Source organism: Charadrius vociferus, unplaced genomic scaffold (genome assembly GCF_000708025.1).
Source record: "Charadrius vociferus isolate BGI_N301 unplaced genomic scaffold, ASM70802v2 scaffold54, whole genome shotgun sequence".
In the NCBI taxonomy this organism is placed as follows: Eukaryota; Metazoa; Chordata; class Aves; order Charadriiformes; family Charadriidae; genus Charadrius; species Charadrius vociferus.
This window is the reverse complement of record NW_009648350.1, coordinates 4550548-4564375: the sequence shown is the minus strand read 5'-3', so window position 1 is coordinate 4564375 and position 13828 is coordinate 4550548. Positions and strand designations below refer to the sequence as shown.

General features: G+C 54.0%; 3 protein-coding genes across 3 annotated transcripts in view; 2 read left to right on the top strand and 1 right to left on the bottom strand.

Moving 5' to 3' along the window:
* Nucleotides 1-2796, top strand: part of SLC46A1 (solute carrier family 46 (folate transporter), member 1) — a 4440-nt gene extending 1644 nt beyond the window's left edge. The window contains exons 3-6 of the mRNA XM_009885234.1: nt 8-443; nt 808-891; nt 1926-2082; nt 2621-2796. Coding sequence (XP_009883536.1) covers nt 8-443; nt 808-891; nt 1926-2082; nt 2621-2696 — 753 coding nt within the window. The 3' untranslated portion in view covers nt 2697-2796. The remainder of the gene's footprint in view (nt 1-7; nt 444-807; nt 892-1925; nt 2083-2620) is intronic.
* Nucleotides 2797-7499: 4703 nt separating this feature from the next.
* Nucleotides 7500-12311, bottom strand: SARM1 (sterile alpha and TIR motif containing 1). The gene is made up of 9 exons (XM_009885233.1): nt 12253-12311; nt 10663-11281; nt 10274-10486; nt 10057-10148; nt 9303-9538; nt 9101-9194; nt 8440-8629; nt 8215-8336; nt 7500-7629 (listed from the first exon to the last, which is right to left on the bottom strand). The coding sequence occupies exons 1-9, from the start codon at nt 12309-12311 to the stop codon at nt 7500-7502; spliced, it is 1755 nt and encodes a 584-aa protein (XP_009883535.1).
* A 757-nt stretch (nt 12312-13068) lies between these two features.
* The window catches only part of VTN (vitronectin), a 7442-nt gene continuing 6682 nt past the window's right edge, over nt 13069-13828 (top strand). The window contains exon 1 of the mRNA XM_009885232.1: nt 13069-13126. Within this exon, the coding sequence (XP_009883534.1) occupies nt 13069-13126 (58 nt within the window). The remainder of the gene's footprint in view (nt 13127-13828) is intronic.

The following is a 13828-nucleotide window of genomic DNA, read 5'->3' as shown; positions in this document are numbered from 1 at the left end:
GCTGGTGCTCGCCGCCAGCCTCGCCGCCGCTCTCTACGCTGCTTTCTGTCTTCAGGAATCGGTGAAGCCTCCAAAACCAGCCAAGCTGTTGACGCTTGGTCATTACAAGGCTGTCTATAGGCTGTACACGGCCCCAGAACGCTCGAGCTCCAGGCGGAAGCTCGCCCTTTACTCCTTGGCTTTCTTTCTGCTTGTGACGGTACATTTTGGAGCCAAGGACCTCTTTGTTTTGTACGAGCTTGGCTCCCCTCTCTGCTGGGCCGCGGACCTCATTGGGTACGGCTCGGCCGCCAGTTACCTGGCGTACCTGGGCAGCCTGGGAGGGCTGCGGCTGCTGCAGCTCTGCCTTGAAGACACCTGGGTGGCAGAGATAGGTGTGATCTCCAATATTTCCGGACTGGTTGTGATTTCTCTCGCAACTACCACACCGCTGATGTTTACAGGTGATGCCGAATTCTTTGATGCCCCATATCTCAGGCTCTTTGGCTTGGAGGTGCCAGTAGGTGCAAGCAAGGCAGGGGGCTGCTGGGAGTCCGAGCACGTGGAGGAAGTTCTGCCTCCGTTTCCGCCCATGTGCTGTAAAAACTGAAGTTGAAAGTGCAGTCGTATAGTTCCTAGAATATTAGGTTTCCCAGAAACTGTATTACACTGCAGACACAGACTAAAGTGTGTTGCGAGATGCAGGAGGGTCAGTCGGGTCTAAATATAGCAGGGAGAAACTGCCTGGAGCTGCAGATTTCCAAAATTGACTTTAGAGCCTTTATTTTACAGCTGAGCTTTCCCTAACGTGCTGTTTCTTGCCCACAGGTTATGGGATCCTGTTCCTGTCCATGGCAGCCACTCCAGTCATCAGAGCCAAGCTCTCCAAGCTGGTCAGTGAGACGGAACAGGGTAAGGAATTAGCTGCTGTGCTTAAGCCAGGCCCCGAAACGTCTTCTCATGGAACATTGACACCAAACTGCTTTGGGAGGTTAAGCTTCCCTGGGTCCTTTGGACTCCTGTGGCCCTGCGCTCACCCTCAGGCCCAGGGTAATGTTTTCTCTTTATCCGGAATAATCACCAGTTTTTATCCATTTAGACTTGCTACGTTTTCAAGTTGAGGGCGAGAGAGGAAAAGCAAGACGAAAAGCGTTGCGTTCAACCATCGGGAATCATTCGTTCATTCATTCGTTCCGTTTCCAAAGCTTTTACAAGGAGCAAGGGTTAAAATGGGTTATATAACGAGCAGAAAATCGTGATTTCCCTGACCGTGACTCTTTTCTGTAGATTAGTAACAGTGGGAAGAAACCCAATGTTGTTAGAGGGTTATATCATTGACCATGGTGAACGATCACGGATAACCCACAGGAGGAGCGCGTTTGCCTTTCTGCCCATGATGCGTTGGGTTGCAGTTGCCGTTGAAGGCAGCGTAGGAATGCCTCTCTGCAGGCGGACGGAGGGGAGGAGGGAATCGAGGTGGGAAAGGTCGAAAGGTGACTTTGCAGAATTCACGTTTCTTATATTAGAATGAAGGTGGTGCGCACTTGATAGCAGATTTATGATGCTCAATCTATGAAGTGCAGTCTTGTGCTGAACTTAATGTTTAACAAGCGATAAGGTGTGCTTGGCAGTAAACAGATCGAGATAGCCCTGTCTAAAGCATTTACAATCCAACTGATATATAATAGCCCTGGTCAGCTCCGGTGATACTAATTTTGGCGGTCGGGGAGCTGGTCCTGACTGCAGAGAAGCTGAGCTGGACAGGTTTGGTGTGCCTGATCTCTGCTCCCAGCTCTTGCTCACCACGCTTGGCAATGCAGGTGCCGGTTTTCCCATGGGAAGTGCGAACCCTTGGAAAGATTGGCAGAATCCCACGGGAGGTGATGTGGCGAAGGCGTTTGCAGGCAGGGCTGTCCCACCGTTCACTTCTTGTCTATCTTTTCCAGGTGCCCTCTTCGCCTCCGTTGCCTGTGTGGAGGGGCTGTGTTCGCTCGTGGCTACGGGAGTGTTCAACTCTCTCTACCCTGCCACTCTGCACTTCATGAGGGGGTTCCCATTTCTCTTCGGGGCTATAATTCTTCTGATTCCAGCAGCTATTATTGGGTAATTTACTTCAAATTTCAAAACTTTGCCGTAGGACCTGCAAAGTGTAATACGAAAAATACTATTTACTCTACTTAGGATCACCGTTTTTAAGGCATATTTGCAATTAAGCTTATGAGAGAGTATTTAGTGCCCCCAGTAAGCAGAGGTCCATTTCTTCTGGTGTCTGAATCCCAGCGATAAACCTACAGCCCAAGTAACGTAGGTTCTGACATTCAAAGTGCTCCAAAGTCTCGCTCCACCCACAGAATGGAATCCAAAATCTGGAGTTGAATGTAAAAGTCCTCCTTTATGGAAGAGACGGAGCTCTCTTCGCGGTCTCTCTTCCTGTTGTTTCTCTACCAATTATAACAAAAGTGTCACGATGGAAAACGAACCCCAAGGTTAGTCCCATGAGAGAGAATGTGTTGGGATCTGCGGTAGAAGTGGAAACAGCTCCTGGCAGGGTCATTTTGTTCTGTTCCTTTGAAACTTTGAAACTCCATTCAGCGACGTCCCAGTGTGCCTTCGTAGGCTCTGACTGTTCTTTCTTTCTTAGGTGGATAGAAATCTGGGACTCAAACCAGGACTACAGTCACTTCTCAGATGCTTCCCCATCCCCTGCAGATGACTGAGCAGCAACTTAGCAACGAGGAATTGGCCAGCTCGGCCGTGTCCATCTGAAGACTGCTCTTTATTCTTCCCTTGAAGGACACATTAGTGTGGGAGGGACACTTTGCTGGTCCTCACTAATTTCTAAATGTCAAATAGTTGGAAATCACGGCTCTGACTACCATTAGGAACTCGATTTGCAGATGCGAATGCCTCCTCGCCGTCGCGTTGGCTCATCTGGCAGAGAAAACCCAAGAGACTCCAAAGCCAATCTGGAGTAAAAGCTATCGTTGGCCATTTGCAAGGCCGGTTAGCGGTTTGGGGTTTGGCGGGGACGGAAGGTTCTGTGCCATGCTTTTAGTGGTGAGAGAGGACGGAATTCTGGTTTAATTGCCAAATGTGTTCCCCTCCGAGTACTACAGGGTGCCACAAATGGGCTGTTGGTGTGGGTGAGGCCCAGACCAAAGCCTGCAGAGCCAAGACCGAAGCGGAGGTGCCCAACGGCGTGTTGCTGAGGGGGAAGATCTCTCTTTTATCTGTCAATAAAAGTCATACCAACGTTGCTTGCCAGACCAGGCTCCTGCAGAAACCCTTCTGACGAGAAGCAGTTTAGCACAGGAGTGCTGTTGCCATCCTTAGTGACTAAACTCGCTTTAGCTCGGCCAGTTAGAGGCATCCGAGGGAGAGAATCTAATGCGTGACGTGCTTGCAGCGAGGAATGCTGGCGGCATGTCCTGCCTGGCTGGCTGCAGCTCGGCCCGGGATTTCAAAGGTCCTTTTGAGGACTCGTGTGAGAATACTAAGGTGCAAGTGGCTGTTTTAATTGGAAGTTGCCAAAATTGATGAAGTCAAGGCTAAAACTGACAAAATTGGGCTTCCCTAGCTGAAGACCCTTACGTTATACATTTGAGGGCCCCAACTGTGACAAGCGTGCCCTAATGTCACAGGAAATTACTGCTGTGCTTATGGCAGAGCCGTGAGCGGTCCTTCCTCATCCATACACCAGCGCTGTTGGGATGGGCTGGTGTGGGGACAGCGGCTTTGGAGACAACTTTTTTCATTGTAAGAGGCATAATTTTGTGTCAGTGACCTCACTTCTGCTGCCCTTCTCGGAATGTGTTGATGCCAGCAAGCAAACCTCCATGTTCTCAGTATTCATAATTATTCTTCTTAAAGCATTGACTGTATTGCCTCAATCCTATTTTCTTCAAAGTGCCATAAACCAGCAGTTTTGTGTACACTGCATTGCACACACCGTTCAGATGCATGCAATAACGTCTTTAATTGTGGAATTGCTTAGTGGACACGTTACTTTCAGAGTGAATAAAACCTCCATTCTCTTTTATGGTTCATAAAAAGATAGCTTTTCTTGTACAGCAGTTGATATCATTTGTCCTTGCCTCGTTCCCTGCTTCTCTCCATTATGTTCACGCTGCTGCTTTTATTGAAGATTTCTGCAGTAAAAGAGCAGCAGGAGGAAGTTGTGGAGCCTTGTGGAGAATGAGTGTGTGAGTCCTGAGTCAGGAAAAAGGCAAGTTTGGGACTTGCAAGCAGCCAAAGCTTGCTTTTCCTTGCTTTTCCGGAGTAAAGCTTGCAGGAACGGTTTGCAGTCCGTAACCCGTCCTTCAACATGCAGTGCATGTGAAATGCTTATATGCAGCTTTGCTCCCTGTTCATGAGGAGCTTGCGATAAAAGCAGGAGGATTGGGGAGTTGGGAAGCAGGAGGTGAAGTAGGGAGGCTTTAAGAACTTGGTGTTACGCCACTTGATCCGTGTAGTTGTACCAGCGGACGTAGGCGGGAGTTACGTGTCTGACTGACGGGCTGAGCCCAGGGTTGGCCTCCCCGAGGAACAGGGCACGCCGTGAGCATCGCATGAGATGTTTGTAGCTGAACCGGCTGTGAGGGAAGTCCTCTCTACCAACAGGCTCCATGGACGCCAATGCTGGCAGCTGCTCAGTGTTGCGCGGCGAAGTGAGACTTGTGTACCGGCTCTGCTTTCCTGTTTGTGTCAGCGCGCTTGCACAGGAGAAATTCAACAGGAACTATTATGCTCTATTAACAAAAAAAAAAAAATTAAAACAAAGTTTTTCTAGGCTGTCCACCAAGAACTACAACCGTGAAGCAAACACACGATCCATGCATCGTGGTGGTGGGCAGTGGGTAGAGGGTCCCTGGGGATGCAGTGGGCTACATGAGTCCATGCAAGGATGAGTGTGAAGGGTGGGTCCCCACCAAGAACGGTGCCTGGAGAATGTCCGTTCTGCTGCCCCTTCAGAGGGTGAGAAGCATGACAAGCAAGAGAGCAAGTGTGAGAAGGCTGCAGGGAGAGAAGCATGTGACACAAACAGAAAAGAGGTGGGGATTTAGAGTAGAAACCAGATTTATTAATAATATCTGACAGAACAACTTTAAACACTTTTTGATGTGACATAGCAAAGGAATAAGGAAGGGTGGGAATGGAAGGATTCATTCCCTCGAGAGTTTCTGCTCCAGCTGGTAGGGGCTGGGTGTGGGATGTTTTATCCAGAGCAGGATGAGTTCATTGAGGTGAAGATAACCGAATGATGGGGAAACGGGAAGAGTCACAGTCTGGGCAGCTGGAGCATGAGATGGGATCTCAATGCAGGTGAGACACCTAAGCGGTAGAGGACAAGTAAATCTTCTCTAGATTGAATGGTGGGTGAGGTTAATTGCTAGACAGCTCCTGGGAAACAAGACGCAATAGTCTTACTGGGTATTATTGTAGGGAGAAAAATCCTTAGGACTGTTTGTGTGGGCCTCCTTCAGTGGCCATGGAGGCCTTGACATTCAATCAGTTACTCAACGCTTTTCCCTGAAGTAGCTCACAAGTGGCTTTTATCCTTCGGCAGATTCACCTTTGGGCTCATCTGCTGGTTTCCTTGTGTTTAATCTGGAGATTAGATAGATTCTGTTTTTCTATTTCTGATGAATGCTGGGCAGATACAGCTATTAACCTTTCACTGGAGAGCAAAGATGCCATTAACTGTGACCTGATAAGAACTATCCATAAAGATGCAATTAAGCACCAGAATTTAACTTTTTTTTTTTCCCCCCCCTCAAATGTTCATGGATTGAAGCCAGAAGGAAATGTGTTTGTGTTCTTGCCAGTTAAGGCAGCAGCGAGGCTTCAAGGACAGCCAGGATAAGGACGAGGTGGCTGAGACTCCTTGTTACCTCCCGAAAGGGTTGAGTTCTCTTGAGCAGGCGCAAACGAAGGTGCTTGCTTCTTCTGAAGTGTGGTGCCTCAGCCTGGTCTCCAGGCCGTCAGGGCAGGCTGGTGTTCCCCAGGCATGGCTCGCTCTTCCCCCTGCGTGCGTGCCTTGAACAAGGATGTCTTTTTGCGTTATTCACTTTACTCTGCATCAAAAAATAAAAAGACAAGCTGAGGTAGGAGCTGCAATTCCTGGTCCTAATTGCAAAACGGCATGTCGTCGAGAGCCTGCTCACCCTCCAAGCAGGCGTGAGACACAGGAGAAGGCTGGGAGTGCAGAAGTCAGGGTGTCCGTGGTTCCTCACCCGCAGGGTCAGCAGCAGGAGCTGCCGGTCCTGCTCCCAGCCGGCGCTCGTGCCTAGCAGCCTCCGCCTGCCCTTTGCGTTGACTTCCCCCCTTCCTAATCTTTCAAGGTGAGGAGCTGCAAGAAGACCTGGTGGGTGGTGAGAAGACATCCGTAGAAAGAAACCAATGCTACTTGATATGGCATCTAGCAGAGAGGAGGGCCAGCCCTGAGCCGGAGGAGCTTAGCCAGGGCAGTCAGGGGTGAGTGCTGGTCGGCAAAGAGAGATATTGTTTGGTAGAACAGACCACAGATCTGCTGTGGAGCACCAACAACAGAATAAAATACAGCCCGTGTATAACAACTCCACAAGTATGGTACAGCAATTAACATCTTCCGTATCTGCACAGATATGTGTTTCCCAGAGTCACAATCCAGCCTCCGGTGCCCTGTAAGTATGGACCTGATAAAGTGATGAAGCGGAGACATCAGGTGGAGGGAAGGACGTTGTTTTAAAAGCACTTTTCGCAAAGACCCTGCTGAAACTTTACGTGATCTAAACCCAAACTTCTATCACCAGAGTTAAGAGCACAAAGTGGTTTTGCAGCATTAGGAGGTGAAAGGCCCTCAAGGAGGGAGCGAAATGGTGTGATAAAGGGACATTACTGGGAAAGAGAAAGCTTCTGCTGAGTAGTTTAGAAGCTGCTGTGTGTTATCTTTCCCAAACACGGGGATTTCGTTAGGGCTTAGCTTTTATTTGCCCTTTCCTGCTCTCAGCTTCTGACCACAAGGATATTCCTGCAGCACCCAGCAGAGGCCATACGATGCTTACGGACCGTTCCCTCTCAACTGCTTTTCTCTCTCACGTGTCCTCTTGCGATGTACCCCTCACCGATTCCCCAGCTTTTGGGTCTTCAGAAGATCCCTCCTCTTCCCACACGCTTCCTGGGGGAAGCTGCAGCCATTTGTGGGGGGTCTGGACAGTGTCGGTCTCCCTCGCACCCCCTGCGTTGCGGGAGATGTGGGTGCATGTCCTGCTGCCCCAAGGGAGGATGTGGAAGACAACTCGTCCATCCCAGAGTCCACCCCGGCTTGTGTCACCAGGCACCGTAGAAGTGAGCAGCGGCCTTTTAGCGCCGGGGGCTTGCGTTTGGAGGGTGAAGGAGGCGGAGGCGGGGGCTACCAAGCCAAAGTCTCATCTCAAGCCAAGGTGCTAAGATGGGGAAAAATCTAGAGGGAGAAATTTGACCCCACGTAAAAAGGGGTCACCTGGGAAGTCTCTGGAGGGGATGAGGCGGCCGTGCTGGTTCTAGGGCTGCCCCAGGGAAGGTAAGCAGTCCAGGCCGTTCTCCGACCCGGCTGAGGAGTCCCGGGAGGAACGACCCTGCAGAAAGCGGATGATTTTGTCGATTGTGGCCTCCTGGTACTCGTGGGACCACCTGTGTTTGAGGGGAAAATCTGAGTAAGTTTTTCCATTGTGCAAGATGCCATGAGATAGCTCAGTGCATTCAGGTCGGGAGCCAGAGACTGCCTTCCTCCACCCCAGCCCTCTAGCAGCACCCGTTTCCCCACAGAAAATGAAGGAACACTGGATGCTGCAGGAAAGCCCCTTCCCCTGTGCCCTGCCGGGCTGGAGGGCCACCAGCAGGTTGGGATGCCAGCCTGGAGCGCTGCTGCACCACGGGGAAGCAGGAGGCGAGAGGAACCCATGCGAGCTGTGGAATACGCCAGCATCGCTCCGGCCTGGAGGGTTGGGGCAGGAAGATGGGCATCCTCCCAGCGGCCATGGGGTGGGGAGCTCCGTCACCCAGAGGAGCCCCGAGCACAATAACAGCAGAAGGGTTATGGTGAGGACCTTTGCTCCCTTCATGGTCTGGAGTACCCGAAATGACTCACCTCTCCTTTGGCCTGTTCTGCCTCCCTCATCTGTTTCTCCCAATTTCCTTGTGCTCTTTGCTACTGCTTATGCAAGCCGTTCTCTCTGGGTGTCAAGGAACCCCATGGCACGGGTTCCTTTTACTTACTTGATACCATTAAATTTCAGGACAGCCCTCATATCCTTGGGAAGTGTTTCTGGGTCCGGCCACTCAAAATGGTCTGTAACAGGTACAATGTTCTTTCCAGAGTTCAAGGCTGTCACAATCTCCTGCAGGAACATGCATGTGCTCAGGCTATGGCCCATGTCAGCCCATCACCAGCCCCGTCCTGCCCCAACATCCACCGAGCTCCCGCCTGATGGCATCTCCTACCTTGTGCACCCAGTCCTTGCACTCGGGGTCTGCCATGCATTTATCCAGTGCGTTTGGCGAGAGGACCAGCACAAAATTACGGGCACTCATGACGCTCTGGATCAGCTTGTCCTCAAACTTCCCTGCCTCCAGCTTCTCCACGTCGATGAACACGCTGAAGCCGTGCAGCTGCAGGTGGACCTTCAGCAGGCTGGTGGCAAGAGGGGGACAGCACCGTGAGGAGAGCTACTGCCAGCGCCGGGGTTTCACGCGCTCTCCCACCACGTTGGCCAAGACATGGTGAGACAGAGGAGCAGCGACCACCGAGAACAGCCTGGTCCTTGAGATGCCAGCTGCCAGCCCAGCCTGCTCACAGGCGTCTGGGCCCACGCAGAAAACACCGGGAGCAGGACATGAACTCCCTGCTGTGATTCCCTACGAGCGCAGCGGGAAAAAGGGTAAGTCAGTGTCAAAGAGGGACAGGGTGGCAGTGGCAAGACTGGGAATTACCCTGTCCACCATGCAGCTTATGGCACAAACTGTCCCCATTTGCACTGAAGCTTTCGGCAGCTTCTCCCTCCTCCCTGCTGCAGCCTGCAGCTCTGCTGGCTCCACGCTCTTCTCACACCAGCCTTCACTCTGGGCTTCAGCCCGGCACCGTAAGGTTGCCTGCAGGACTCACCTGGCCAGCTGCGACCCGGTGCTCCTCCGGTAGCTGATAAAAACATCGGTCCCATCAGACGTAGTTTGCAGCGTTATAGGGGAGTGAAGCATTTCTAGGCAGAGCAAACGGCAACCAAAAGTTAAAAACACCCAACAACTCATCCCAAACAACCCTCGATACTCGCCCCCACCCGCACAGCGAGCAGCGGCGGGACCCGCACCCCTTGCAGCAGTGAGGATGCGGACGCGGTGGAAGCCCGTGTTGATGTGGCAGTCCTCCTGCAGCTGCTGCTCCGTCACCCGGTGCAAGAAGTTGCGGTTGATGCCGCACGTCAGCAGGTTGTACGTGTACTGGCGAAACTTGGGGTCGATGCTGCCCAGCCAGTCGGCCAGGTTGCTGCGGTCGCAGGTGGAATAGTTTGCGAAGGTCTTCAGCTCTGTCAGCTCCCGGAAAAACCTGGCAGAGAAACAAATGAGAATGTGGAGTGTGGAGGGGAGGCTGCTGGACCAGACAGGATCTAGAGACGTTTGGTACCACATCTTTTATCTGCCAAGGAGAGAGCGCAGCTACATGCCATGGTGAAGAATGAGCTCAAGAAATAGAGAGATGAAGAGCTGTGGGAGTGTTGGTCCTCAGGCTATGGAGGTATGAGGAGCTCAGCTAAGCAAGGAGAAGCTCGGGTAAGTTCCCATCTTTCTGAGTAACTTGCAGGATCCCACCTGCCCTGCACCATAGGTGGTCTCTCCCCATCCCCCAGCTCTCCCATGCATGGGCCCCATTGCAGGAATCCCTCTGGGACTGCACTCTGCTCTGGAAAAGCCCTGGCAGTCCAGGTTTCCCATTTTGAGGATCTCTGTTCTTGCCTTGGCAAGAAGGGTACGGCACAGACCTTTGCCCTGGCTCTGCCACCACGATGATGACCATGAGAGAGACCAGCCTGCCCTGGTAACACTCCTGGGGTGAGGTGGTCCTACCTCTTCCGAGTGATGCTGGAGTCCATCCCCAAATCCTCCTGCAGCTCCTCCTCCGTCAGTCTCAGGAGAATGTCCCCATCTACCTGGTGGTCCTGCCAAGAGAAATTCTGGCTGGAAAGGTCCCAGGAAAAGCTGTTGGGTGAGATGCTTGCACCTCTGCTGCAAGATGGGGAAAAAAAGCCCATCCAGGTGTCCCTCCCCCAGCATGCAGCCCTACCAGGAATCTCTGGCAATATTTGTTGAATCCAATCTGCTGCAGCCACGTCTGCACCTCGCAGGGCTTCCAGTTGGGAACCGTGGGTAGGATGCGCCGAGGAACCTCCTCCCCTATCATGCGCAGCACCTTTTTGGCCAGGGATGAGGTGGTGCTGCTGGTGGAGTAGCACACTACCCTCTTCAGGCTCTGCGTAGCCCCAATCTCACTGAAAATCTGGGGACAAAAAGGGAGGAGACATCATTTTGCTTTCCCTCCTCCTCCTCCCCACAACCTGTGCCGGGCCAGCCAAAGACCAGGGTGAGCTCGGAGGGGAGCAAAGGACACCAAGATGCAGTCGTGGCACCCCTTCCCTTTTGCGTCTCTTTCCTTCAGGCCAACCTACCCTTTACCTTTGTTTTCTTCTGCCTGGTTTTGATGGCAGCCTCCGTGCAGAGGTAGAAGGCAGCGATGCACTGCGCTTCCAGCCGCGAGCTGTCCAGCAAAGGTACCAGCCGCTGCAGGTCATCCGCCGTCCTCCCTTGGCTGTTGTCGCTGCTGCCCAACATCTCACAGGCAAACCGCTCCGGATCCAGCGAGGCGATGAACGGCTCCACCAGAGCCAGCGTCCCCGAGCGCTCCACCTCCTTCTCGATTTCTTTGTTGGTGGCCAGCACCGTGATGGCCAGGCACGCGTGCAGGCGGATTAGTTCATCGTCCCTTGAGAATACCAGCGGGAAAAGCCACTCCGCTGTCCTCTTCTCGATCATCAGGCGCTGGTTGGCCTGCCCTCCGTACATGGCACAGTTGGCCAAGGCCATGGCGCAGTGCCGCAGCACGATGGGGTCCGTCCAGCGGCACCAGTAGAGGATCGCATCCAGGCCTCCATCAGAGATGAGCTGGAAGCAGGTCTCCTCAGTGTGTTTGAACATGTGCTCCAGGATACCAGAGACGCTCTGCGCCAGCTGGGGAACGTCCCGCTCTTTGGCTAAGTTCAGAATCACTCCCAGACCGATCCGAGCGATCCGATCCCTGCAGGAAGGAGAGGCACAGGCAGGTGAGTGGCAGACAGCCGTGCAGGGAGTGACAACAGGGACTGGCGTGGGAACTCCCCCGTGCTTCGGTGGTGTTTGCCCCATGACAGCCAGATGTTTCCCAGTGGGACACGGCTGCCAGATATGCTGCCAGGCTGCGGTGCAGCGAGATGCGACAGGCTGCTGTTGGAAGAACCTGTCTGGGTCTGATGGAAGAGCTTGTGACGGCACAGGGTGTGGGGTGTATAGCCCAGGACCACCATGCCAGAGGCTCTCGTGCTCGAGGTAAGACATATATAGCAATTAACAGCGCAGGGTAGGCTAACGCCAGGCTAGAAATAGATGTGCTTAGTCAGCTTTCTTGGGGGTGTGTGAGCTGCTTCATGTTCAGGGGTGAAAACTCCTTTGTCCCTAACCCGTGCCATCCTCTGGCTGCTCTCCAGACCGGTGCCAAGCCCAGGAGCCCAGGACAGGGGTTTCACACCTAGCTGAGCAACCACACACAACTTCCCACAGGGACGTGCGAGGGACGGGGATCTGCCCGTCCTGGGATGGTAACGTGGAGGCAGCTTGGAGGAAAGCTGTTTATTTCCACAATCCTGTGCTCTCCTAGAAGAGGACAGCAAGAGCTGGGGAAGAGGTGGCCAAGGGCCACCAGCTGCTGCTCAGCTACAGCTGGCCTTGGGAGCCCCATGCTGTGAGGACGGTCTCAAAATGACACCGGAATGGGGCTGTGCCCTAAAAGCATAAAGTGAGGAAGGGGGAAATGATGGGTTCTCGGCTCCCCTCACGTGAGCTTGCCTGGGGTGAGGGGGGCAGCTCCATCTCTGGCCTTAAAAACGACCCGTTTTGTGCGGTGATGGGGCTGCTCTGTTCACAAGGCTCATGCGCTGGGGCGGATGCCCCGTGCTGTGCTGCCCAGGAGGGCAGTGATGCGTTTGGCCCCCAGAGATGGCAGGGTGAAGGCACGCTGTCCTCTCCATGCTGGGAGGCAGGAAGAGCATTTCTGGGAAGCCCGTGGCTCGCATGGCTCATGTTGACCTTGGGGTGGGTTTGGCAGCAAACACTGTGGAGAGCTCTGGAAAAAAAATATCCCTCAGTCTGGGACTGGCTCCAAGCCCAGACTCAGTCACGGAGCTGGATGACAACCACAGCCCTGACAGGTCCCCGACTCCCTGGAGACGTGGGATGGAGCCAGGACGGGTCCAGCTCCCAGCTAAGCACCGCTACTGCTGCGCACGGATGCTGGGAGAGATGTCTAAACCAGAGGCTTGGACCCAGGGCGGGGAGACCCTACACCTCCCTGCCATTGCTTGGATGTTGATGGTGGGTCAGGCTGCGGGGAGCAGGGGGCTGGGGGCCCGCGGCTGCTGCGAGAGCCTGGCCCGTGAAGGGCTCCTGGAGCAGAGAAGGAGACTCCAGCAGCTGCTTTCCCTTGCCAGGAAGCGAAGCGCTGCATTCAGACCGTGCCAGTGATGTTTCCTGGGATTAATTCCACTCTAATGGACTTTCCTGATTTAGCCATTGCCTCTTTTTTGCCCGCCAGTGTGTGCAGCCAGGCCCAGCCTTCAAGTCCACGACCTTAGAGCAAGACACATCACCCATGAAGCTGGAGGAAGACCATAAACCTTGGCCAGGCTTCCTCAACACCCGCCCAGAGCCAGCTGGGCTTGGGCACAGCGAGGGACAGCGGAGCTGGCAGAGCCACGTGTTTGCTAACGGGGTGCCAGCAGAGAAAGGGCCTGATCCTGACCCAACTTGCCACAAGTACATGGCTGCCGGGACATGCCCAACCAGACGCGGGGCAGAGCGGAGCGCTCGCCCATCGGGGGAAGTTGCGGCAGTGCGTCCGTGGTGTTTGAAGGGTGTACCTGCGCGCAGGCGCTGCATCAACGCTGTTGTGCATTTAGGTGTGTCGGGGGCCGCGTGTGCACATGCACCCACATGCGTGTGCCCCGTATACACACGCACACGCTCCCACCCCACCTGTGAGGATGCTTTGGCAGAACCAGCCCCATGCCTCTCACCTCTCCTGGGGTGCAGCACACGCGTCTCCAGCTAGGGACCATGGGCTGGGGGGCTCGGAGGGCTGCTGACCAGCTGGCCCCCTCCTTATGGCCACACTCCAGCCCTGATCAGCAGCAGAAAGTCTCTGGGAACCGGTTTCATCCTCCTCCTGCTGCAGTTATGGCTAAAGGGGAGTCCTGTCTCATCCTTGGGGTCAGACGCTCTGGGGCAGCCAAACTGACACACCTCAAGCACGAAAGGTGTCTTGTCTGGGTGGCCCCAGGCTGAGGGTGGCTCATGAGGACACCCCGATCCTCACCAGCATCCCGTAAGCTGGGGCTGCTCCTTCTCCTTCCAGCCATGGGGTGGGGGAAGCAGGTCGTGCCATTGCCTGGGTGTGACCAGCAAGTCAGGGACCTCTCTGTGGCAGGGCCGGGGGTGGGGGGATGCGGTGTGGAGCTGAGGGGGTTTGATGCACCGGGAGCACGCAGAGCAGGGAAATTTGGGGGGTGGGGGAGGCTGGGATGGGTGGAAGAAA